This window comes from Corvus cornix, chromosome 5 (assembly GCF_000738735.6).
Source record: "Corvus cornix cornix isolate S_Up_H32 chromosome 5, ASM73873v5, whole genome shotgun sequence".
Taxonomy (NCBI): Eukaryota; Metazoa; Chordata; class Aves; order Passeriformes; family Corvidae; genus Corvus; species Corvus cornix.
The window spans coordinates 31,654,203-31,680,967 of NC_046335.1; the positions used below are offsets into that span (position 1 = coordinate 31,654,203).

The 26,765-nt window shown below is 38.4% G+C and overlaps 2 protein-coding genes across 5 annotated transcripts in view; both read right to left on the reverse strand.

Moving 5' to 3' along the window:
• The window catches only part of FMN1 (formin 1), a 188,556-nt gene that overhangs the window by 118,936 nt on the left and 42,855 nt on the right, over positions 1–26,765 (reverse strand). For 3 of the 4 annotated variants that reach the window (XM_010391382.4, XM_010391389.4, XM_010391377.4), the window contains exons 4-5: positions 16,754–16,871; positions 6,866–6,898 (exon numbers count right to left, since the gene is read on the reverse strand). In XM_010391382.4, coding sequence (XP_010389684.3) covers positions 6,866–6,898; positions 16,754–16,871 — 151 coding nt within the window. The remainder of the gene's footprint in view (positions 1–6,865; positions 6,899–16,753; positions 16,872–26,765) is intronic. The other variant, XM_010391392.4, reaches the window with a different exon arrangement.
• On the reverse strand, positions 19,649–21,191 carry LOC120410014 (formin-like). Its single transcript, XM_039552059.1, has one exon. It carries the CDS (start codon positions 20,349–20,351, stop codon positions 19,671–19,673), a length of 681 nt encoding a protein of 226 aa, XP_039407993.1. The 5' UTR covers positions 20,352–21,191; the 3' UTR covers positions 19,649–19,670.

Here is a 26,765-nt window from a genome sequence, read left to right on the forward strand (position 1 = left end):
ACCTCCCACTTCCCATGTTACCATACCTTAAGGACCTTCAAGACTGACATGGAAAAAAGGTTCCAATCACAAACCACAGAATGGCTGAGGTTAGAAGGGACCTCTGGAGGCCACCTGGTCTGCACCTCCACCTCTCCTGGAGCTGGTTGCCCAGGACCATGTCCAAGCTTTTGAATACTTCCAGGAATCTCCATCCTCCTCATCCTCTCTGGGCAACCTATGCTAGTTTCTCAGTCACCTTCACAGTGAGAAATTGTTTCCTGATGTTTAGCCAGACCTTTCTGTGTTTCAGTGTGTGCTCAAACTGATCCTGATACCATGCAGCACCCAGCTCCCTCATTTTTACACCCTACTTTATAGTTCCAAGCTGATCCTTGTGTCAACAAGGTGACTCTTTACCTAGTTTGTGCCATGTCAGGGGGGTTGCATTTTCATAAAATCAAAGAATCATTAAGGCTGGAAAAGACCTCAAAGATCACGTCCAACATTCAACCAAGTATCTCCATGACCATTAAACCGTATCAAGAAGTGCCACATCTACTCATTTTTTGAATACTTCCAGGGATGGTGACCTGTTTCAATTCTTAACCACTCTTTCCTAATACCCAAACTGAACCTCTCCTGGTGCAACTTGAGGCCATTTCTCCTTATCCTATCACTAGTTGACTGGGAGAAGAAACCAACCCCCTGGCCACTACCTTCTTTCAGGTAATGAGCAATAAGGTCTCTCCTGAGCCTTCTTTTCCCCAGACTAAACAACCCCAGCTCCACTGGCTGCTTCTCATAGGACTTATGTTCCAGATCCTTCATCAGCTTTGTTGCCCTGGACACGCTCTAACACCTCAATGTCAATTTTCTGAAGCTTTAAATTCTTTTATTGTGATGGATAACAGAAGGCTGATTGTACAAATAACCTGTTCTACTTGCCTGGTCTCCAATCTGCCTGAGAGAAGACAGTGGCCATAGGGCATAAATAAGTTAGCTTCCCCTTAAGCAGATACTACTCTTAAGGACTTTAGAGACAAGCTATATAAAAATCAGATGGCAAGTGCTAAGTGCTCCCATCCTGAAAAATGACCAGACGTGAATTAGGATTTTGTTTACTGAGAAAATAATTTAAAACGTCACCCCTTTACGAAAGGCATTCAAGCAAAAAAGTAAACAATCACATTGCACAGATTCCATTCCAAACAGCTTGGAGTCTGAGTTTTCATTTACTACTTCTAATGTACTACTTTTTCCTTTGTTTTGAGAGTACTCCATCCCAAGAAAAATTTAATAAATGATATAAGTTGTTGCCCACTTGGGCATATTCTTTACTTTTGCAATCTGATGCTTCCTGCAATCAATAATTATAACCCACTGCAGCTAATGCAAACTTTCATAGAACTGAACATTTTTTTTAAGACAGTGAGATAAAGCAGAAATACATTAATAAGCCTTAAACAAATTTTGTTACATTTGCTGATAGTTATCAACACAATACCATGTCACTGTAAAATGTTTCACTAAAATATTTTTTGAAAGTAACATGAAAGTTGGCAAAGTACACAGGAAGCTGTATAGAGGCCTCAGTGAACACTAAAGATATACAGTGACATGACAACGCAAAATTTCCTTTTTCTATGTTGTTGTTGGAAAAATAAATCAATTATTCATTGTAAAAAAAAAATCCATTTACCATGAAACACAAATTTCCATTTACTCCCATGTTTTGCCATAGCCAGCAGACAACATCCTGATGAGAGAATGCCAAATTTGCGTTCAGGTCTTCCCTTCTTTTACTAACTTTGTATCAGCTGCAAATTCTCAAGTCTTACTTTTCCAGTTCAATGCTACTATTTCATTCTAGGTATGAACTTCTTATCTCATTAGTTTTTAATATAAATTTTTATTTTAATACATTTTTTGTCTTACCTTTTTCCTAATGAATAGCTTGCTAAATGTTATTTGATAGTAACATATACATTTCATATTTCCTTGTTCAAATGTATGTTCTTATAAGGTGCTTGGGAATCAATAAAACACAATTTCTGAAGTGATGAACTAGAGAATTGTCATGATCCCGTTCTGCCACCCATTGATACAATTATTATTAGAAAGTATCAGAACCTTCAGTTATGCTATATTTGGTTCTGCCTACATGCAACTGCAGGAAAAAGTAATTCTAATTAGTATTTTATCTGACTTTAAAAAAATTATTTTAGCATTGAACATTGCAAAGACAGAACCAGTCCAAACAGGATACGCCTCCTTCCCTAACTGTCATGTTTGGTACCAGTCTGCTTCATGATTTTAAAGTATGTTGTCAATATGAATCATATAAAGATAACATTGATTAAAAAGATTCCAGTACACCAGGAAAATATATTATTTTCTTTATCATTAGGTACTACAACATTTGAAATACTCCATTTAAAGCCACGTATTACCATTTACCCAAGTAATGGACTGCAAGAAGGAAATAAAAGTGTGTTTTAACTAACTACCAAGTGCAAGGAGGAAGTAACTCTGTGTCTTGTAATTTCATCAAACATGGTATGCAAACAGATAAAAGAATTGTTGTTGAAGCACAACGGAAAAGCTGAAGCAGCAACCCCAAACAATTAAAAATGGGCGAATAAGGAAGATGGACACGACGTGAACAAAGGGCTTAAAATGCTGCACTGCAGCAGACATGGAATTTGTTATAGAATCACAAACATCTACTGTGTGAAACAACAGAGTATCGCACACTGTGAAACAGTGGACAAATGCCTACAACCTTTTAGACATCAACATCTGCTAGAGTGAAAACTGTACAAATACACAGAGAAAATTAGGGGTATACAGGTATGACAACAGAAAGTTTTATTCATGTTCTCTTGAATAGCAATTTTTAAATTAAAAAGTACCTGGAACCCAGAAAGTTGGCTGTCTTGGGGTGGCTTTGTGTTGTGTATCCCCCATCACTGCCCCATGCCCAGAAATTAATTTTGTGCCTTTCTGTGCCTTTAAACTGAGCCTGAGAGGGGGAGAGACAAAACCGAGGGAACTTTCTAAGCAGTTTGTTTTCCTGTTTTCAAGGACACAGAGATAGAGACGGCTCTGTGTTCAGCTGCGGCAGCAGAGTGACAGTGGGGAAAGCACCCTGCTTGCTTTCGGCCAGTTTTTCAGCTCCTTTTTCTTTCTCCGGAGAGAGACGGAGAGTTGAACTTTTGTTTTCCTGGGACTTTGTTCTTTTTCCCTTTTTTCTTTCTCTGCTGGACTGTTTCAACATCAGAATACATTGGGAGGAATTTCCACCGAGGCTTGGCCCTGGAGGTGGGCCCACCACCCCCCCGTCCCAGCTCCAAGGAAGAGGAGGGAGATCTACGGAAGGACTCTGAAATTTTCCCAGGTTTCTCTCAGCAGAGAGAGAGGTTTTATTATTTAGCATCATTATCCTTTTCCTGTGTGTTTGTTAAATAAATAGTTTTTATCTCTTTCACTTTCCTTCAAGGAAAATTTATTTTTTCCCGAACCTGGTGGGGGAGGGATGGTTGTAACCTGCCTTCTCTCAAAAGATATATTTATAAGTTTGGCCAAACCAGAACATTGGCAGATACCAAAACTTACCTATGGGGAAAAAAGTAATGCAATACAGAAAAGCGGGTTACCCTGACTAAGTTATAAAAAACCCACAATCTTTTCAATAGTTATTGTACTTTATGAGTTTTAAATTTTAACACAAAATAATTTGAAACAAAGGAAGAGATATTCAATATATTGGGCTAATTTTTAAAGCAATGTGTTTTCTAAAATTTTGGCCCTGAAAGCTGATCTTGCAAATAAAACGTGCAACATAGGACTGCTTGAATCTACCCTTAATAATCATAAAAATCAAGTATCTAAAACAGCAGAATATTCTAGTATTAATAGGCCTTTGGTATCTGAATATGTACAAGTCCATCAATATTTACCACTTTATTATTTTCCTGACCTTCTAGGATAAACATGATCTCCAGGCAATATACCCGTAATTTCTGTGGGCCCATTTGGGTCTATGGTTTCTACAGAGAAAGCTGAGTTACAATACTAAAGTGCTAAGGATATTGAATGGATGGTTTAGTTTCAGCTGACTTCTTTAAAACACACTGAATTCCAAAATAAGTACATCTCTAATCCTTTTAGTTAGAAATTCAGATGATCTTCAAAATATGAACCACGTATGATCACTATTGTTAACTGTTCAAGAAGTTGCATAGGAAGAGATCAGAGATTTTCTTATTCTGTTCCACAAACAAGTCTAAGATGTTGTTTACTTATTTGTTTCGTTGGAATAAAGGGAAAAAGCATGAGATTTTTAAGGGATAGGCAAATATGATTTGCCCACTTGCTCGGCTTCCCAGCAGGCAGGAAGTCACACAAGTGGCCTGTAAGTACCTAAGTGTTTCTACAAAACTCTGCACCACCACCAGAGTCCTGTGAGGAAGAGCCCACTTCGAGTGAGGTGTTGTGATTTAGGAATGGTACTCCTCAGTTTGGTGCCCCCCACCAAGACTCTCCCAAATGACACACTGCTCATTGTTCCTCCTTCCCCTCTCCCTTCCAGTTCCAGTGGGATGGAGTTGAGAACTGGAGGCATCAAAAGTGAAGATCACAGGTTGAGGTATGAACAGCTTACTGGAAACAGCAACGAGATAAAAAAATGAACAGTAATGGCAACAATATTATTAACAAAAGTATAGAAGACAGAGGGTGAGTCACATGCAAAAGTGCTCACCCTGGAACCTGAGACAATGAACAATGGAGCACAGCTTCTCCCCTCCTGCCATGCTTTTTCTACTGGAAGCCAGAGTCCCTTTCTCCCCACCCCTAACAATGATGTAAGGCAGTATCAAGTAACATTAGGGTCCTGGACAAAACTAGGACATGAGGGAAATGGGAAATGCTAGCAATTGACTCGTGAGGGAGAAAGATGTCTCTCAGACAACCCTACCCAGAAGTCCAGTTAATGGCTGTCTATAGAGACAAAATAACTTTCCTAACCTAAGATCACCAATGGCATGTGCAGGAAAATTCTAACAAGTTCCAATATAAGTTGCTTTAACTAATGCAAAATTGTCTTAACACCATCTTATTTCCTAAGAAGTAACCATGCAGCTGTAACAAACATGACTGGACTCTCATTATGAAACTTCAAAGGGAGCAGGAGGGCTTCAAAGTCCTTCGGATTTATTTCTTCTAGTATGATGTCTACTCACATCATCATCTAAATGGTGTTTCATGGTAGAATTAAGGACTAGTTCTTCAGTGACATAATGTAAGAAGGCTTTATCCTGGTCATAAGGTGTGTTTATAAATCTTGTAAGATAGTCACATTGAATCCTCACCAACATCCAGTATTCCTAACTCAACTACAAGAAAGGATCAAGAAAAAGAAAAAAAAAGAAACCAAATCTTAATCCTTACAAAGTTTTAAGTCAGCAGATTGCTATTCTGTAATTCTTTGAAAAGCATGACAACAGGAAACTACCTAATGAATAAACATACACAGAAAAATATAAATGCTTTGAAACATGTCTCACTCAGTTCTATCAGTTCAGCAAGCAATTGCAGAAGCGATAAGTTATTGTAGAAAAAAGAGGAATACTATCAGAAACTCCTCTTTTAAAATGAATTCAAACTCAGCTTCATTTAGATATTGCACATTTTGACAATAATTGCCCATCCCTGGCAGTGTCTAAGGCCAGGTTGGATGGTACACAGACCTGGTCTAGTAGGAAGTGTCTATCGCCCTGGCAGGGGAGTTGGGACTAGATGATCTTTAAGGTCCCTTCCAACCCAAACTACTCTATGATTCTATAATTCAATAATTCAAAAGAGCTGCTTAAAAGGAGCTTCTGAGTCATGAGCGTTTGTTCAAAATGTCTTCCTTAAGCTTCACTTAAAATCCAAAAACGGCCAAGGCTCTACATGTCCTGCTCTTGGTGGGTACAAAACTGAGCAAGAAAACACACAAAGACACAGCAGAGGCTACAAGTGAAATAAACTTGCAAAAAATCAGGTTAACATAGTCAATTATTTTCCTTAAAGACAATTAAACCCCTTTTTCCTTCAAAAGACATCCCTATTGATTCATTACTGGGAGGCGTCCCTGCCCATGGCAGGGGTGTTGTTAGTAGATGATCTTTAAGGTCTATTCCAACCCCTTAACATTCTATGATTACTAATGACATTGTCAGTTAGCATCTAGTTAACCCTCACACAGTTGTCAATGGAATTTTACTGGATTCTCTTGTAAGCCTTAAATGTGCTCTTCTTTTGAGTAAGGATCAGCGTAAGTCCAAATACTTTTCCACAACTCTAATGCAAAGATCTATCATCGCTTTAATTTTCACTTACGGTCTTTGCTCCAAAGACTTTCAGAATAAACACTGCCAGATTATAACATGTCTAATTATTAGGCATATTAGATTGGGTTACATTTACTGGAGTTGGCTCACAATCAAGACAAATTGGGGACAGGGAGGGGGAAGAAGAGAAAGTAATACACCAGTTCTCAATTGTGATGTTCTTCCAACCAGACGTCAAATCTTAACTTCGCAAAATTTCACAGTCAGCACTGTGAGATTAAGAAGAAATTAACCTAAATTCCACTCCCTTTAGTGGGATGGCAGCCATTGAAACTCAAGTACCATGAGCTGGAATTCTGAAAAACATTCCTGATCTATTACAGAACTTCTGTAGTCTTAACAAATTTTTAGTTCTGAACAGCGGTAGATATAGCAGACTCAGGCTTTACCACTTCCATTCCATCAAGGAAAGATAAATACTACCTTCATGGTAACAAAAGAGACCAAAGACTAGACACAGACAGACAACATTACACTGTTCCACCCACCTGGTGGTCCCTCCTCGTAAAGCTTTAGGTGAGCTAGAGACAAAAGCATAAGTAAGATTGTATTTAAGCTTCACACAGGGAATTTGTATTTTACACTCATTAGCTACGTATTCTAGCAGGGAGTTTTGCACACCCCTTGCTTTTCATTCATTACTGAAAATATGTAACTCAGTTGGTATTTTCAGCTCCCGCATATATAATTTTGTCTTGTAAAAAATTGTCAACTGCCTGTGAACTGCCTCATTTCTGAAGTGTTGCTAAACACTAGCACTATTGATCAAATCAAATCAAATCTAATCTAATCAAAAAGCAAGTACTTAAATAAATTTCTACCATGCAAAAATATCCCATGGATGTTCCTTGGTTAACCATGGGCCACATGCAGTAACACTGTGAAAACAAAGCCACATCTGCAGTATCCCCCACTACCAAAACCAGGCCATGCAAACCGAATATACTTGGAAATATTTCTATAAAGCTCCCAGCTTGATATATGCGCAGAATTGCATATCATATACTGCAGAATTATTAAATCATTGATTATATTCATTCCTCAAGACTTTCAACTGGAAATAACAATCATGCTCACTCATTATTGTATTTTCATGTTGTATGGTAAGTGAAGGAGACCAAAGCAGATCAGAGAGCTTAGACTTTTCTGAAAGATTAATTCCATACAGTCTGATTAGAAGACAGAAGTTTGGGGTGGGAACACTTTCAAGAATTCCTCATTTTGGTTTTTGTTTCCAAAACATGCATTTTTTTTAAAAAAAAAGTTTTAGACTGTGCAATAACAGTGATGGATATTGCTGACATGTGTGACAAACAAAATATGCCACCAGGTGGCAGAAATAAAATATTCCTAATGATTAGTAAAGTATGAGGCATGCTGCACTGTTTTGCAAAGAAAATATACACTAAAGCATGCATGCTTTCCCTAATGCATAGAAAACTGAACATCAAATAAAATTTGGATGTTTTGGACAACCTATGTAATCCAAATGCCTAATGTATGTTCAGTTTTATCATCACACAGAATTTGTCTGAACACAAAACAGCAACTATGTTTACAAATATACTCAATACATGCTCATGACAATCTTTGTTATAATACTGAGTGAGATGCCCTCTTCATCACCATTTCTAAAAGAAAAGGTAGAAGCATTCCCTGGTCAATCTGGTGACCTGAAAATTCAACCTACAACCCTGGAAATACTGGATACAGTGGGTCACAATGTTTCAAAGGTAAATTTTCATTCTTCAAAGCTGTTGCAAAAAGCAAGTATACCCATTAAAATATTATTCAGTATTATTCTATTGTGTTCACAACTGTGCTATGCAAGAATTACCTTTTCTTCTTGGTAATTAAACAACTTACCTACTTGAATAATTTTAAATAAAATCTTACATGAAAACCTTTCCCACAGAAATCTCCATAACTCACAGTTCAAATAGATGCATTACTCCCCAAACTTTACATAACAATTTAGGAGACTTCTCTACCATAATCTCAAAACTTCATGTAGAAAGTAGAAGCTTTGAAGTTAAATGACCTATATAGCCACTTCTGGTCAGTACACTCATTTTTGCAAAAAGCCATACATATTAAACTCGGTGTGTGGAAACATGCAAAATAACGTTAACACAATTTAGAAGTAATTAGAGAACAAAAGCTGGAAAACTTGAGTGCAATCTACCTTTCTTGAGATGTACCACACCCTGTGGTATAAACAAAATCATTAACTTATAATTGCACTGATTCATTAAATTTCAGAATAGTGAGGGTTTCTTAATCTTTTCTCCCTGCGCGGTAACCCTTGATCCCGTTTTCAATACTCCCCTTTACTACAGCATTTGTTCCCTCCTCTATTTCTGCATGTAGTTCTCGTCTTTAACCACCAGGTGTCAGAACCTACTCACCACAGCTACACCTTTTTTATTACTTTTTATTTATTTTTACAGATGCATTGATGCGACCTTCCAGGCTTTCTCAGGCTACAGTCATAAAACAGCAGCAAATTTTCAGGCTTTTCTTCCAATAAAATTACAAATGAGCAACTTTCAAAATGTAATTTGTTCAGTCTTTGATTGGTTTTTATAAAGCATAACTGCATTTAAGCATCCTTTTATAACTAGGAAATTAAAATTTATTTATGCTCAAAGAAATTCACAAAATTACCTGGTTTTTAGGGATAGGGGATTGGATAAAACAATACTGCATGTTGTTTTAACACACGATTCTAATCCTCCTTCCCTCAACCCCATTCCATCTACTCCTATCTGTCCTCTCTTCTTTACTTCCCATAGCACTCGAACTCTTTTACAGTCCTGTAATTCACTATTTGTAAGGATGCCAATTCCATAGACTGGGAAATGAGGAGACATCCTTCACTTCAACTTAATTTTTGTTTAGTTTTTGGGGTTTTTTGTTTCACTTTTAAGACATGGAAGAACACTCCAAACCTAAAATTTCAAACATTCTCAGCACCTTAAAGATTCTGGTACAGTGAAAATATGATAGCTGTGAGAAAAAGAGACAAATGAAGAGGGACTTGTGGAAAACAGCCCAAAACAAGCCAATAGTCCAGTATCTAAATATTGTCCAGATATTGAGATAATAGAGAGGACATCAGAGTAAACTTACTACAGGACATGAAGTATCTTCACAATATCCACTGAATTCCCCAAGAATATTAGAAATATATCCACAGAAAACCAGCTTCCTAAGGAAAACCAGCACCCCCTTGACGGCCTGTTATGGAAATGAGGAAAATAGTTACTCCTCTTTCTGACTGCAACGCAGTATAAAGCACTACTCAGAAGCAGTCACCTGAGTAACTTATCTGCCTGGCCATTCCTCAGCTGTGAGGGGTTACAGTTACAGTTCATTTACCTAATAGCAGAAATGAATAGTTTCGCTTGTCATTTCACCCTCCCAGAAAGGCAACATGACAGGTGCTGCTGCTGGGGACATTCAATATTAATTCTTTCTCAATAAACATCCAACTTTGTAGTTACAAAACCAATCTATTACAGGACCACGTTCACCAATGCTATATGGTAAACAAGTAACACTTTATCAGCAAACACGAGGAACAGATTTATTACAGATTTTCTTTGATGAATTACAGACTCTACCGACTTCATTTAGCACAAATTTAAAACACAAAGTACTTACTCTAGATCTGTAACACCACCACAACCACTGGATGGTATATACAGTAAGTATACCTTGAGAATGCATGTATACTACACATGCAGTATAGGTGCATACTCAGTCAAACGTGGGTGCATACGTGGGTGAATGTAGGCACAATACACATCCACACACACAGACACACTGCTTCCCCAGTACAGTCTCAGCAACTCTCAAGTTCAGAACTGCTGTCAAACTCAGAACATCGATATATGCAAAACTAAGAAATGCACAATAAATAGGGTTGGGTTTTTTACTGATAAAAGTACATGTCTGCGCCATAGCAGAGGGAGAAAACTTGGCAGGGCTGATATTGAATTCATCGAAGAAGAAAGACAAAGAGCAGTTCTAAATGCAGGTGCAAATTTTCAGAAAGCATCACAACACATGAACAGCGAGACTGGAGAATGGGAAAGGGAATTCAGTAAAACTCAGAGACATTTCTGTTACACGAAGGGCTTCATATATTTTGAAACAGAACCATGGAAAATAAAATACAAAGTCATTCTTCCTGTATACACAATTGCTCTTTCACTGTATTTCAATTATATAACAACAATCGTCTCATAAAACCCTGTGACTATTTTGGGTCTTTGCAACATTAGATTGCTCAGGTCCATAGTGGGGTCTACATTTCAAAATAAAAACTACAGTAAAAGAAATCACACTATTTGCCTTCATTATATTCAGGCAACAGACTAATCTTCCCTCTAGGAAAATATTAAACTCAGAAATCAGCTTTCTACTTTGAGTGGACTGAAGCTGCTCTGTATGTGAATCTTAAGCATGCTGGTATCCATGGCTACACATATGTGCGTATCCAGACAGGGCTTTGGATACTGTAAAATCTGTCCTTGTCAGGCATCTGCTGCAAAACATGCATCCAGACTCAAAAACAATAGGTCTCCTAAAATCACCTTTCTACAGAGAGTACGCATAACAAAAATAAAGCAGGGATTTTTATTTAAAAAATGGAGCATAACTCTTCTTCCCCCTCACCTTGTGAAAATATAAGCTTCAGTGTATGGGAAGGCATGAACATTTTATCACATGGCCTTAGGTACAGACAATTACCATTCTGTAAGTGTGGGGCTAGTCTGGGGTTTTTTTTAAGATGTTAAATTTAAAAAGTCAGTATTCTTTCCTATTCTGCATCTCTATCTAATGCTAATAGTCTATAAACAGAAAGGGAATTTTATCTGACTTGAAAAATAGGTCAGAATTCTTATCCTAATTTTACAGATGGATAAACTGAAGCTTGGAAAGGTCCCAAATCTTTCCTGAAGCCATTCCAAAAAGCAGCTAAAGGACTGAAAATGGAACACAAACATCTTAACAACAAATATTAATCATCAACAGGTGCCTATCTTTTCGTTCCTGTCTCAAGAGGCACAGTATGAATGACAGTATCACCTGAGGTGGGGAGAGAAAAGCAAAGGATATTTTTGTTGCTTGATTGGTTTTGAGCATGGTTTTCGTTAGTATTTTCAAATTAAATCTTAGCCCACAGCTCTCCAAGGTATTTGGAAAAGTGCTGTAGTGATCAGCACATGTACAACCTGTCTGTGGCTGCACAGATTTCCAAGCAGAATTATACCCAATACCTTCTAAATCCATAAAATCATAGCTTGAGCTAGCATAAGTAAGGGAAAAAAAATTCATTGTTACTCTAGAACATAATATGGTTACAAAAATCTGGCTTGTAATAAAACCCTCAGCTTCTCCAACACATTCTAGTGTATCTGTCTGATTATGAAACACCAAATAACATGCACCTGTCATGCTGCACAATAAATGCAGTAAAATGTAGTAAAATAATTTACAAAAACTTCATGCACTCTGAGGTCACATCAAATTGATCAGTGACCATTACATCACAAAAGCACTATCTTAAAGCAATGCAAAAGCATTATCTTGAAGCTGTTTGCTATACTGCTGCTTGATCTAATTCACTACAGTAAAATTTATAATAGAATCCCAGAACTAAACCCTGAACACCACAATGAAACCAAATAAACTGAAATTACAAAAAAAATGTCTTTTTTTTTTACTTAGGATAAAACCAACTGTTGGTAGCCACTGTTACAAAAACTTCCTTCAGGACACTTAACAACATCGAGCATTGTCTTTTTTTAAAGACAAACACAAACTGTTCAAGGCCACAAAGGAAGCTTATGTCAAAGAAAGATAAGAAATCATACTCTTATCTTTCATCCTTTTGTGCCAACCATTATGCCTCTCTTTCTCTCACATAAGCTGGTTATTCCCTGCATTTACATCATGGCCATAAAGCTATTTTGCTGCTGGGAACTGAGAGCATAGGAGATCAAAGATTTGATATATATGAGACTTGGCAATAGTGGCAGAGGTTTCTCTGCCACTATTTTGTATTTCGTTCACCACTTACCCAGACATTTTTTGTGTTATAAGAGCTCTCTCAGACACCTCCTGATTTTCTTATTTACCCTGAAAATTGTGCTTACATCACAGACTCTGTTATAGAAAATGTGGCACCATAGAGACACCATTACCTCACTGCAGATTTAAGCCTGATGAACAGACAGACTGGGAAAAAATGAGGTTTTTAAATTTAGTACAGACAGTTGAATTAAAAAGAAAACACTGAATGAGAAAATGAAAAAACCTCACTAAGTGAATTAATGTTTCAAGTGGCTTTTTTTAACGTTTTCTCCAGAAGGAATGTCAATGTACTTCTCCCTCTTACTACTTTTTACATTTCTGTTTTGCTAAGCAAAAGACTAAACTCTCTCTGCTGTATGTAAGAGAACTAGTTTGATCCTGAAGGCTAAAATGGTATTTTTAATAGGAATAGCAGAATCTGTATATCTGTAACACCTTCATGTGAAGACTTATGTTATGTTCTTCAAACATAAGTAGTTTTATGAGCTGCAGAACCCATGTCTAAACTTCTTTTCTTGGACATGTGTCTGCAAGTGCTGACCTAGTCATACACAGTAGCTGAGATATTCATTGTATGTGGATTCAATGTGATGCAGTATCACAGATTAATTTCTTCAGTATAGACATGAATTTGCCTCCTCTCTCTGGCTAGGTATTTTCACTACACATAATGCCTGGCACATCTACCCTTCTGTCACAATTAATGCTTAAAAATGTGAGAAGTCTCCCTGAGAATTATGGAGGAAAAACAAAAAAAAACCACTTAAAGCAGAGGAACAGAAATTTAGAACCAAAAATATATGCACAGAAATGTCTTTGATTCCATGGAAATTATTTCCATGGAATAACCATAAATTAAAATATCCTTTTTCTAGTCTTCCAGGACATTAATGTACTACAGACTTTCTGGACTTCAGCTATTTTAGACACACTTCAAAGAAGTTCCAGTTTCTCTAGAGAATCATGCAAGCAGCTTGTGCTAATTACAGAGAGCCAGTTGACAACACAGTCACTTGCTCTGTGGAAACACAGGAATTAAAGAATTAAGAAAACATAAGATAAACCAAAATATTGTAACATCATCCATTCAATTCAAAATTAACAACTCAAGATTCAGATACTGCAGGAGACAATACTAGGACTGCACAAACAGTTATCAAATGCATGAATAAAACCTGTTGCTCAGTTTTATCCCTAACTTCTTTCACTTCTAATATTCCTAACAGGCCTAGTCAGCCTCACACACGTGTTCCTTGTTATGTCCATTTGCTTTTCAGTTGGTTTCCCACACATCAAGCCAGACTATGAGCCTCAGGAGGGAGTTAGCTACTCCTCCAAGCTGCTATGAGTCATTGTGATGTCTGCTGCGTAAGCCAAATTAAGCCTGAATTTCTTGCTTCCACTAGGCAATAAGAACAATGAGGAAAAACATGACAAGGAGGTGAGAAAAGATCAAAAAGCCAGGAATACTCTCCCTCAATATCCCTGCCTTCCTGTCATAGTTGTCACAGCGCATGGTGATGAAGAAAATAAATCAAAGACACAATGTAGAATTGCAAAAGAGATTACTGTATTCCAACTTTCAAGTTCTTCAGTCTTACTTAAATCCTATTTTATCATGACAAATGAAAAAAAAAATCTATGCTACCTCATAAAATATGTACATATTCGTGTACCCTGGTTAGAAGTACAAAGACAAATTTATCCTTGGATTTGAACATATATTTTGTCTAAGCCTAAAATAAAGCTGTGTTAAATGAATACTTACCTAATAATTAATCCTCTTATTATTGTTTTTATATAAATTCCTCTTGTTTTGGTAGATGAAACTCTTGATCACAGAAATCAAAACACCAACATATATTGTTGACTGAAAGCTAATAAAACGAACCACTTTAGCATTTTTAATGGTATAGATACTCATCTATTCAGGAAACATCAGTGGAGGAAGATTGGAATCATAAACATCCCTGCCACACACAGTTTTTGAACTCCATTCTGAGATCAAGAATTTTTCGTTTGATCTTAGTTGTCTGGACAAGACAATGAAGTAAGAAATAGGGATTCTGATTGAGACCAGCCAGTTTAAATAAAGAAGATGATTAACTTGCATTACAGCTTGTTTTTAAGAAGCCCACTTATTAAAAGAAGAGGGTCAAGAAGCTGCTAAAGTACTGGTGGCTAGAAGGGAATTTTGGATGTGAAGGGGCATTAGGGGAAATGCCAGTATACACACGCACTTTGAAGGTACCTACTACTGTCAGAGAGAAGATAGTGAATTTTTAAGTTTTGCTATATTGCCACTTTCATACTCATAAAAAACCCCACAAACCCCAGCAATAAGACCAACATTGAATACAAACCCCATTCTTTTAACCTATCATCACTACTCATGAACAGTACTTTGTTTCACTTGTAAAGACTCTATATATTTATTCCTGTGCATAAAGCTTCAAAACAGTCACCCAGGTCCTCAGAAAAGCCAGTGTAAGTGATCCATCATGTACAACTTACAACTGCTTTCCGGGCATCCGTGAGTAGCTGAAAGAAGCAAACCTACCAATCTCTGAGGCACACCTATAACTTTACTGCAGTCTTAATGTATGTTGCAAACATAGTCTTTGCCTATTTCCTTTAAAAGCACTGCTTACATCCCCATCCCAGCTGAATCACCAGTGGTTTGTTTTCATTCAAATCCCTCTGCCAGACGCTGGAGCAACTAATGAACTGCAGAATCTGGTCTATAAAAATTTGACTTAGCAAACAAACCATCAACATGTTGATGACAATGCCACCCAAAATATCACAGTAACAAGAGTAACAATTTACATGGGCTCTAAGCCAGTCTGTCTTTCCTATTCAAATTTCAAGAAAGCATGACCTAATTTCTCTACAAGTAGTAGAATCTGGAGCTTTTGTTAATTCAGTTTTCTTTTCTTTCTTTAAGCATATGTTTCACCACAGATTATTACAGTCATTAGAAGGAAAAATAGTTATTTAGGTAAAATTAAATATAGCAAGCATATAGCCTATAATAAAAATCTAAGAGTAACATGAACTTGCCAACAGCTGAATACCTGTCCTGGTCATCTAAGTGACAGACTCTCACACTTTAGACCAATCAGATGCACCATAAATTCAATTCTATACATTAAATTCAATTCTATATATTAGAATAATGTTGTTTCTGTCAAAACCAAGTTTTCTCAATCTTCCAACAACTTTTACACTTCCAGTATTATTCCCTCTTTACAAAAAAAGAAAGATTAAAGCAGAGAAAACTGGAAAGAGAGGGAGAAAGACTAAGCAACAAAAAGCAGTAGATAGAACAAACAGGAGTACTGTTTCTCATATACAAGGTCAGATGGATACCCAGCGGAATTAGAAAGAACCATACAGCGTTACCCTGAACAATTTCTCACAGCAAAGTAGTATAAAAGCTTTTTCTTTTAAGTTCCACTTAACACTTTTTAGGTGGTATTTTCTAAAATCTGCAGGTACCTGAAGAAGAGATGGTTTATTGTCTTGTGCTTTAATATTTCAGACTGTTCCTCAGTTTATGGTTAATTTCTAAATATCGAGGACTTACTGTTTCATATTCAAGAATATAAATTTGTACCAGAGTTGTGGTGGCTAAAATAATCACTTTCTCCCTCTTAAATATGCTATGTAAATATCAAAATAACAAAAAAACCCCAAGAAGTATTTTTTCTGCGGAAAGCTTATCTGATAATTAGCACTGCACTTTGGACATATCCTTTCAATACCCTTGCACAGGACAATACATGTGGCTAGCTATAGAAGTGACCTGACTGGATATGAGCATTCCTCTGTTCATACACATGTTGTAATAATGGTATTGTTTACATTCTGGACAGTACCTGAAGAAAATCTCCAGCCAGACCAGAGTTCAGCAGGGAGCTGCCCCCTGCACCAAGGCATCAGAAAAGGCAGTCATGTTGCCACATGTTCACTAATCTGTCACTCACTTGAACAGAATCCCACTAGAAATGGATAACTTAATTTACCAGAAAAACCCACTCCTTTCCTCACAAATTTGTACAGGCAAGTTTGTAGTTTCCAACACGTATTTAGCCATTTACATTTAAAAATCAGATGCTGAATTAAAAAGTAGCAGTAAACCACACATAAAAAAAAAAGGTCTGTTTTTTCAGATAAGAAAATACTGTGACTTATCACCATCTCTGTATTAAACAAGATTAAAAATGTCAGAAACTAATTTCAGTAAATGCTTTGCCTCTTTGTTTTACCTGCTTCTGTGTACTTTAATCCTACTTTTACTTCTTCATGCTTTGCTTTTGGTGGCGGCCAGACAGTCTGGAGTCTCCCTGGAGTCTTGTCATCTTGCTCTGAGGGACTCAGGTCAGGCTGTTAAAATTACGCAAGAAAAAATTAAAGTCTGCAGTATCAATTGATTCCAAACAACAACTGTCATGCTCAGCTCTACACATGTGCTCCAGAAAGATTATCTGTCTCATTCTACTGACTGAAACAGTGCTCAGGTGGTTGGAAGGGACACAAATAAATCAGTGCAGAAAAATATTTTTAAGGAGGAAAGTAGCATCATGCATGTGACATGCAATGATTAGTTGAAACTGTTCACATCACTGTGGAGAGCTGTCTATGCTTTGGTGAACCACCGAGGTGGTCATGAATGTTATGTTTTTTTCCTGTGTCTTTACTCCAGAGTGAAAAGACCCATCCGTGCTCCTCTTACAAGTAAACATTAGAGCAATTCACCTAAGACATCATTTGACAATATAATTTTCTGGAAGCAGAGCTAGTTTATGAAATTCCTGCCCCACCCCCCGCAGATTGCTCAGTCCACATACCAGGTAATACTGCCACATCAAAGTAATGCTGCAGCTGTTAATGGGACCGCACTGTCAACTGGAATGCCAAAGTAACTCTTTAAATGGGGAAGGGGTGGAGGGGGAATGACCCACTAAACAAGTATTCTTATAGAGGGATTTTTTTTGTGTGTGTTTTTTTAGATCTCCAATATTTCTGTAATCTGACTTACAACATGTTACTACAAGTAATTGCATAGACACAAGTGCAACAACAGTGAAACACTATATGGAAATGGCCCCATGAATGGCCCACAGGAGGAAGGGAAAGACTAGACCCTTGGACTCTGGCTTTGCCCTAAGAAAATACAGATTTGCACTAGACCGGACACTAAGCAGACATTTATAAAAGCCACTCCTGCTGAGTCCTGTGCCTCCGCCCTCCCTGTGTGTGATGAGAGCTTCCCAGAGAGGTTTGCTGTGAGCCACACGAACGCTGACGCCAGCACAGCGACTGGGGTAAGCAGGAAGGAGCACGCCAGGAATGGGAAGGGCACACACAGGCTGCAATTGCTGTACATGCCACAGCCAATGAATACCTGTTTTCTCATCCCCAGAGGTAATTTACTACAAACTGGTATTATCAGTCTACCCAAGTGTTAGCCAAGATTTTTTACATGTTTTTTTATATTATGCAAGAATAAAACATTTAAAGAGAGTATAACCAACACAGAAAATCAACTTAAGTAGCTTCAGGTTTAAGGCCCAATCCTGAAAATTGAATTATTCAGGTAACTCCCCCTTCAGCCAACAATACTCTCCTGGGCTGATTACGTCTGCCAAAGATGCGATGGAAGAAGTTTGAGTTGGGGGAATGCCAACCAAAAGGTTACTCATTTAATTAAAGAGTTCAAATCACATTCAAAGTAATTTATGATTGTATAAAAACTTTGCATTGATTTTTTTTTCTTAGAAACATACTAACCACATTTCCATATGCCTAAGAGCATTAATGCTGCAAACACTTATATTAATAAAAAATTTGAGTTGTCTAATTTAAATCACTAACTTACACCTGGATAAGTTTAAATGCTTATCAAATTGGAAAAGCCAGTTATATGCATGTAAACAAGAAAGAAAAATTACTTCAGGTTCTATGTCCTCAACAAACTGAGCTGAAAATCACCCACAACTTCTTTTATCAATTCTTATCATAAAATTATTCCTACAGCTAAAATGAAATATTAGTTTTTAAAATAAATTCCTCAATGAAAGAAAACAGAGTAAGATTGAGAAATTATTAAATAATATTACAGTAAATATCTGCAGCATCGAACTGCTTTAAAGCTGTAATTAACATATGGAGAACTGTTATGTAGATATCTTTTAAAATCAGAAGCTGATTTTTAAGTTCTCACATCTAATTGAGAGGCTTTTACTGTCACCATCAGTTGTGGCCAAATTCTGCTACAATGGCAGATGATCAAAAATTTTGACAAACAAGCCCCAGGATTTCCTCAGCTGGAAATCCAAAATTTGAGATTGCCAGAAGAAGAGACCAATTCTGACATTTTGATCTTAAGTCCCCACCAATAATATTTAAACAAGACATTATTTTCTTATCCTTCCACTTCCAGATCTTAGGAAGAAAAAGTAATTCAACCTACAGATTTGTCTGATGGTCCATCCCCAGGTTTTGATTTTGACCTTTCAAATACAGCTTTCAAGGACTCTTTTTCATTTCTCATTTTGCGTTTTAGGGCTTCCAGCTCTGAAGGATCTGCAGTTGTTTCTTTCTTGGGAGGCCGTGTGAATAAAGCTTTAAAGGCATCCAGTGCAGATTCAGCAGGGCTTGATTTTATCTCCTCAGAGGGAAATCGTAGCTCTCTTTTGCTGGAGGCTTTGTTCTCCTGAGCTTCATCACTGTCCTCGGTCTCCCCAGATCCCTCACCAGAGTCCTCAGTTCTATCTTCATTCTTGGAGACGTCTATGTTTAACAAGTGCGAGAGTTGTTCTAGGAAAGTGGGATTTGCTTTAGGTTCAGATGATTTTTTTTTATTGGTCAAACCTGATGCAATACTGGATTTCTTAACAGGCTGTTGTAATTTAAGCACAGCTAAATCATTCTCCCTTGGTTTAATTTCTGTAACAGTTTCCCCATCTTCTGTGGTTAGTCCCTTTTTCCTCACACGTAGTCCACTAAAGAAAGCAGGCAGCTGGAAAGTCTTTTCAGCCAGTGCTGTTTTTTGGAGTGATATATTATCAGCTGAAGGTCTTTGTTCTTCATCTGAAAGTTCTTGAGGGCATTCCCCTGTAGCAAGAAAACGAGTAAATTGCTCATCCATTAACATTTTGTCTTTTCCATTGGAATCATACTCTAGAATACCATCCAGTTCTTTTGGGAGCTGCTTAGAGAATGGTGGGTGTAACTCAATGTCATCTGTATACACAGTGTCACCACGTTGCTGTGCCCTTCTGATTCTGACTCTTCCTTATTTTGACTGCTATTGTCCAAGGCCTCAGCAGACAAAGCAGCATTTTTTAGCCCGTATTTGCTTGCACTGTTCTCATCGGTGTCTAGATCCTTATTCTCCGTGTCCGATTCTGTGTCACTTGTTGTATGAACCAAAGTACCTTGTACAAGAATAGCATCCTTGTCATCACTGTCCAGTTCAGACAAAGAAGTCTGAACAAACCTCAGATGCTGAAGAAGTGATTCGTTTTGGTCAGCTAACTCCAGCTCCAGGCCTGCTTGCCTGCCAGACATTGGGTCAGCTTGGCCACTGGTACTATTCACACTGTGCTGATTTTCTGAGTCCGCATTACAACCATTATCATTCCTCTCATGCCAGGTGTTAGCATGAGTATTTATATTGCTGTGCAAAGGCTGAAATGCTTTAAGCACTGTTTCTTCTTCGGGAGCTGTAGATTCAAACTTGGTTGTAAATCCGAACAGTGTTTTCACAGAAAATGTAGTGAGAGAGTCATGGTTGCTTTCTGCTGTGTTCTTCAGGTCTAAAAGCTCACTACAGTCAGGCATCCCATTACGTTCTTCCATGTTGCGTGAAGTAGCGAATAGGTTCCCTTCCAGCCGTGCTGCTGACTGCTGAGCAAACACTCACTGCGCGCATTCAGGCTGCCGGCGCTGCAACAGGCGGCCCGGCCCGCGCAGGCCGCCGCCCCCGCGCTCCCGGCCGGGCCGCGCCGCCGCTCCTTCCGCCCCGGCCGTCGGGGCTCCCCGCTCCGCCAAGGGAGAAGCAGAACGACCCACCGTAAAAAAAAGTTCTCGGCAGCGTCTGGAACTTGTTCCCTCGCACAAGAGGGGTTTGTCACAGCACTAACCTCGGCTGGAGCCTCGGCCAAGGGTCCCCCCGGGCTCCGCGCCCCGACGGGCTGCGCGCCCCCGGCTCCCGGCGCGCCGAGCCCGCAGCGCCCGGCAGCTACAGCAGCCGCCCCGCCGGGCCGAGCGCGCCGCGGCTGCTCCCTACTTCCTTGTCCCGGTGCGCCAGCGCTGGGTGGTTTTCAGCAGAAAATTCCTGACGCATTCCTTTGCACAGTCTTTCCACTCGGATAAAGAACTTCTTTTGTAAATCCATAATCGCCAAAAAATGTCAAATGGAAACCCGAGCTAACGACTCTGAAGTTTCCTGTGCTCCCTCCAGAAGCCCTTGCAGAACCCCCAGTGCCCGGCCGGGCAGAGCCAACTCGGGTGAGCGCCCTTGAAGCCGAGGAAAGTAGGAAAAAAAGAGACTCTCTTCCGATTTGCTGGAGGTTTCATCTGGAATGCAGATTTCAGCCTCCAGGGCCATGAACAAAAACCAACGAGACTGGTTTCATATTACCACTGTCCTCGCTCTGCACAGCTCCTGCTGAGAGGTGCACACAGGTACTTATCAGAGACTCCGGCCGCGCCCAGGGACCGGGAGCGCTGGGTGGCGGAGAGCGGCCAGCGCCCAGGAGGGCCAAATTAACTGTTTAGAAATCAGACAGCCTTGTCCATCTGCACGGCACCAGCCTTGGATCGTTCCGAACCAGAACAATCTCTGTTGACATATTCTGTGATAATTTTCATAGACTGTACTGCTATATGTGTGAGATTTACTTAGTTGATACAAACAAAAACACTTGAAGGAAATCTACAAAACTCTCTAACTGAACCTATGATACTATATATTTTTCTTATCAATACTTATAGAGAAAGTTCAAAATACTCCTAAGCACTATTGATATTCAGAAAGTCAGTAACATTTGGGTCAGGTTTCTATCGCAAGTCTCCGCTTTCGCTACTTTTTTGTGTTTGTTTGTTTTTTTGGAACTACAGAGACTGCAAACCTTCAGGATTTTATATTCTTCTCATTCCCAGGCCTTTAAGAAATTTTTTTAATCAAATTTCCACATGGGTACCTCCGAAATTAAGGATACCTTTCTTTGATTTGCACCCAAGTTAAAGGGTCATTCTATTACTCGTCATTTAGCTGTGACGAGTAATCTTAAGCAAGCAACATGGGGAAAGCTGTCCTTCACAGGGAAATCAGCTGCAGATCACACCGCTGTATGTGATTACCAAGAAACATCTACTAAAAAGCTGAGTATTACAGACAACAAGCAACAACAAAGTATCCCAACATCTACTAAAAAGCTGAGTATTACAGACAACAAGCAACAACAAAGTATCCCAACATCTACTAAAAAGCTGAGTATTACAGACAACAAGCAACAACAAAGTATCCCAACACATTTAGCTTTTGGGTTAATGTTTAAAAATGTAAACTGTACAAAAAGCATTTGTTTGCCTTTTCAACATATTATAAAACATCATAAACTCAACAGCAAATGCCATTGGTATCTCCTGCAGGGACTAAGTTTCCTGAAAATCAGATTGTAATACTAAGGGCTTAGATGAAGCTTACAGACACCTTTTCAATTACAGGGTTGCCTGCATACCTATAGACAAAGGGCATTGGAAACCTTCCCAACTTTATCTGTGATTTAACACACAGCAATGTCTTCTGCCCTGCTGCCTGGCATTTCCTTAGCAAGCTCCAGACTTGCTTCTCCGCTATGCTTAATCATCAGGTGCCAAGGTCAGAAACAACTGATGGATCATAGCTCCCCTGGTTTCTAGGCTTGATATAGATTAATATCACAAAAGGAAGCTCTACATAAAGAAACAAGACACAGAGTCCTTATCACTCCCTATGCCAACCTATTCTTATAATACCAGGATTTACAAAACAGGTGCAAGGAAGCTACCTCAGCACTGGTGATTTCCCCCAAGACAAAATTTCTTGAAGGCAAATCTAAAGCAATTCTAAATTCCATTTTATGGCAAAATAAATGGGGCAAAGTGACAATACTGAACCAAAGTTTTCAACATGTAAATGCACATCTATTTTTATGTTCAATTACATGATTAATTGGTCATTGTTCTGATAAATTGTATGGTTATGTCTTGCTTATTTATGTATGTGCCTACTTATTTGGGGTTTGGTTAACTTATGATGGATAAACATTAAATCATATTTTCAAGAATAGTTTTGTTAGTCACTAACAAAAAATGTACCTATATGAACAACTTCATGATGCCTTTTAAACTAAACATACTGATTCAGATTATGCCAAAATATTTATTCATCTGTTTATATCGGCAACAACCCACACTTAGAATAAAACTTCCCTGTAATAAAAAAGCTGTAACAATCCTATAAAATAGGTTAGTGATTACAGCCACTATTTAACTATTTAAGATTTTAATGGACTTCGGAAAAGTTTAGTTTAAAAGTGGACTTAAAACAGGAATCTCATACTTCATGTGTAAACAACATCCCAACAAAATTTAGGAGACCAGGACCAAATTAGTAGTGAAAAGGATGGTGCTTTGAGTGTCAGGCTGAAGTTATACAATATATGGAGTTGCTAGAAATCCCAAAGTTGAAAAGTGAGTAATTAAAAATCCAGAAGCAGAAATATACCCTATAAAACCAGAGGTAATCTCACAAACTTGCAGAAAATACTGCTTTATATGTACCTGTTTTTGTAATAAACTCTAGGAAGTGTGGAGAAACTTTCAAGCTTTTAGAGCTCTAGGATGAACAAGGAAACTCATCTCTATATATATGCCTGGAGAAATGGCCAAAAAACTGAGTCAGTGTAATGAGTGAGTAAGCCAGTCTCTCAAATTCTCCACACAGTCCATAAACTCCCAGCCTAAAGTAAGGTTTTTGTAAAGACCTGCTTCTCACATTCTGATTATCAGCCCAGTGGAGAGTCCTTTGTTGAGAGACTCAATAGCTGATAATGAAAGACATATTGGTTACTTACTCAACAGAGTGTTTCTGGATAAAATACATACATCAATATTTTTTATATTAAAAAGAGGTCATCATTGTGATGTAAAATGAGATGGAGCCAGTTTGTTGGCTGAAGTTTTTTAATGCTGGCTGAATCTATCTCATAAGGAAAGTCTTTCTGAACAGGCTGTAACACTGCATCTAAAGGAACAACTTCAAAATCTCTAGAAAAAATCAGTTATGATTATGTTACAAGCCTCTTTTCTTAATAAAACTGACAACTCTCTGGTGCTCCAGAAAAGCCCTAAAACCTGTTACAGCAACTTTCAAGGCAGTCAATGCACTAATTATACAAAAGGACAACCATTCCTTACAGTTTAAAGCACATTTAATAATCCACACCCTTTCTGACCTACATTTAATCACAGACAGAAGTCACACCTACAACTCACTCTAGTTCTGTTCTTGAAATGTGTAAGAGCTCACCTGAAGTAGGTTTTAAAACTAGCTTTGAAGAAAACACACATTAAGCTGGAATGAAGTCATCTAATTTCTACCACTATCATATGGCAGAGCTCAACACTTCCTGACTCCATATCTATTCAGATTGCCTTTTCAGATTACTGTAATAACAAACTGGATAAACATGAACAGGACAGAAAGACACATTCTACAAAACACCAAGGTTGCTAAACTGAAAACAAATGTTCTACTGCTTTTTCAAAATAAAGAACCTCAAATCTAGAAAAGTTTGCCTAACTTGTTGAAAATAGTCATAGAATCAAATATGCACCAACTGTGTCAGACTTCAGAAGAGCCTTGAGAAGCAGCAGGCTCTGTTTGTAGCTTGGGTGGCTTGAACTGATCTAAAGTTCAGCTGACGCAGTCCGCCCTCTGCCCTGTCCTCAGCCTAACTTTTACTGCACAGATTGAGAATGGTTTTAACATTGCCCTGCTCTCCTGTTTGTCTCTCCTGCTGATTACCTCATTTTATACTTAGTATTTTAACTGTTTAAATGCTCTAAAATAGGAAAGGCAGGAAAGATGGAAGAAAACCTGTAAGGCCTTGATTTTCATCATTATTCTCAGCCTTGTTACCTCACTTAAGACCATTATGTGAGCAGCTTTCCTGAGTTTTGAGGGATCTGGGTATCACCAACATAATTGCTTTGAACTTAAGTAATTGATTTTAGATGTAGCAGCAGAAACATAGATACGGTAATTCTTACCAGAATTCAGCAATACATGTTAACAGAATGTGTGGACACCAGACACATTTGGTGTAAGGGTCTGTATAAATACATCTATAAATGCAAAGTGTTTTTGAACATCGTCATCTAAATTCTGATTGACATGAAGATATGGACTACTTTAGAGAATTTGAAAAAACACTGTAATAGCTATATGGTTATAAATCCAAAAAGCACATTAAGAAACTCAGTTTACTATTTTGAAGGAGTGCATACTGTATACTGCATCAAGAAATGTATGGAATATTAGCCTGTAAAACCTATCACATGAAAAAGCAATGGTAGATCTGAGACAGAGCTTCTAGAAAGATGTATTGGCTGATCTGGTTAATATGAGCAGACATACAAGTACCAAAGGGAACAGAAGATCACTATAAACTTCGTAAGTAAATGAAGTGAGATCTTTGTACATTAAGGCACAAAGGCTGGCACTTAGTGTTACAAAGAATGACGATGAATTTTTAATCCTTTTCCTCTTCTAGTTTACTCTCTTTTCATCTTCTTTTCATTTCAACAGGCCTTTTGCTCCCCATCTACAGTGTGATACAGCAGTTTAAAGATTAAACAAAAGCTTTATAAAATAAAATTCACAGTTACATTAATTTACCATAATTTCTTAAATAATTACTAGCTATTAATTGCAATTTTAGCAGCATTTTCACATCTCACTTTTAAAAAAGAATGTGCTTTTTTAAAATCTGAGATGAAATGCTGTATAGAAAATAGGGTGGAGTTTCATTTCTATTTTGTTTCATTACCTTCCATATCTCTGTATCTTCTCCATGTCTAAGGTTTAAAATCTAATGCAGGATCTTTTTTCATGCTTCTGGTGTAGATTGTGCATTCAAAATTTCCGTCAGAGCCGAATTCATTCACCCTCTCTCTCATCTACATTATCTACCTTCTTCCAACTAACAGAAACATAGAAACATCTTTTCAATAACATCATGGACAAGCTGGAGAAGTGGGCCAATGGGGATATTATGAGGTTAAACATGACCAAGTGCTGGTGCTGCACCTGGTTCAGGGCAAACTCCCATTATCAACACGGGCTGGGGATGAACACATCGAGAGCAGCCCTGCCCAGAAGGACTTGGGGGTGCTGCTGGGTGAGAGCTGGACATGACCCAGCCGTGTGCACCCAGCCCAGAGAGCCAATGTGTCCTGGGCTGCATCCAGAGCAGCGTGGCAGCAGGAGAGGAGGATTCTGCCCCTCTGCTCTGCTCTGGTGAGACCCACCTGCAGTGCTGCATCCAGCTCTGGTCCCAGCACAGGAAGGACATGGACCTGCTGGAGTGAGTCCAGAGGAGGGCCTTGAAGATGATAAGGATGGAGAACCTCTCCTGTGAAGACAGGCTGAGAGAGTTGGGGTTGTTCAGCCTGGAGAAGAGAAGGGTCCAGGGAGACCTTACAGCACATTTCAGCACCTGAAGGGAGCTACAAGAAAGATGGAGAGGGACTTTTACAAGGGCCTGTATTGCTAGGACAAGGGATAATGGCTTCAAACTGAAAGAGAGTAGGTTTAGATTAGATAGTAGGAATAAATTCCTTGCTTGTGATGGTGGTGAGGCTCTGGAACAGGCTGCTCAGGGAAGATCTGGATGCCCCATCCCTGGAAGTGTTCAAGGTCAGGTTGGATGGGGCCCTGTGCAACCTGCTCTAGTGAAAGATGTCCCTGCTCATGGCAGGGGAGTTGTAATTAGATGATTCGTAATGTTCCTTCCAACCCAAACCATTCCATGATTCCATAAGCAAACACTATATATGCACATGCACAATTATATTACACGTTAATGTTAGGGTGCTCCTAATCCAGAGCAAGCACAGCTATTTAATAAATAGCTTTGTTTTTCATATTGTTATTATTATGAATATAAGTGCATTTTAAAACAATAGTGCCAAACTTTTGATCAGTCAGGCTAAATGTTTTCT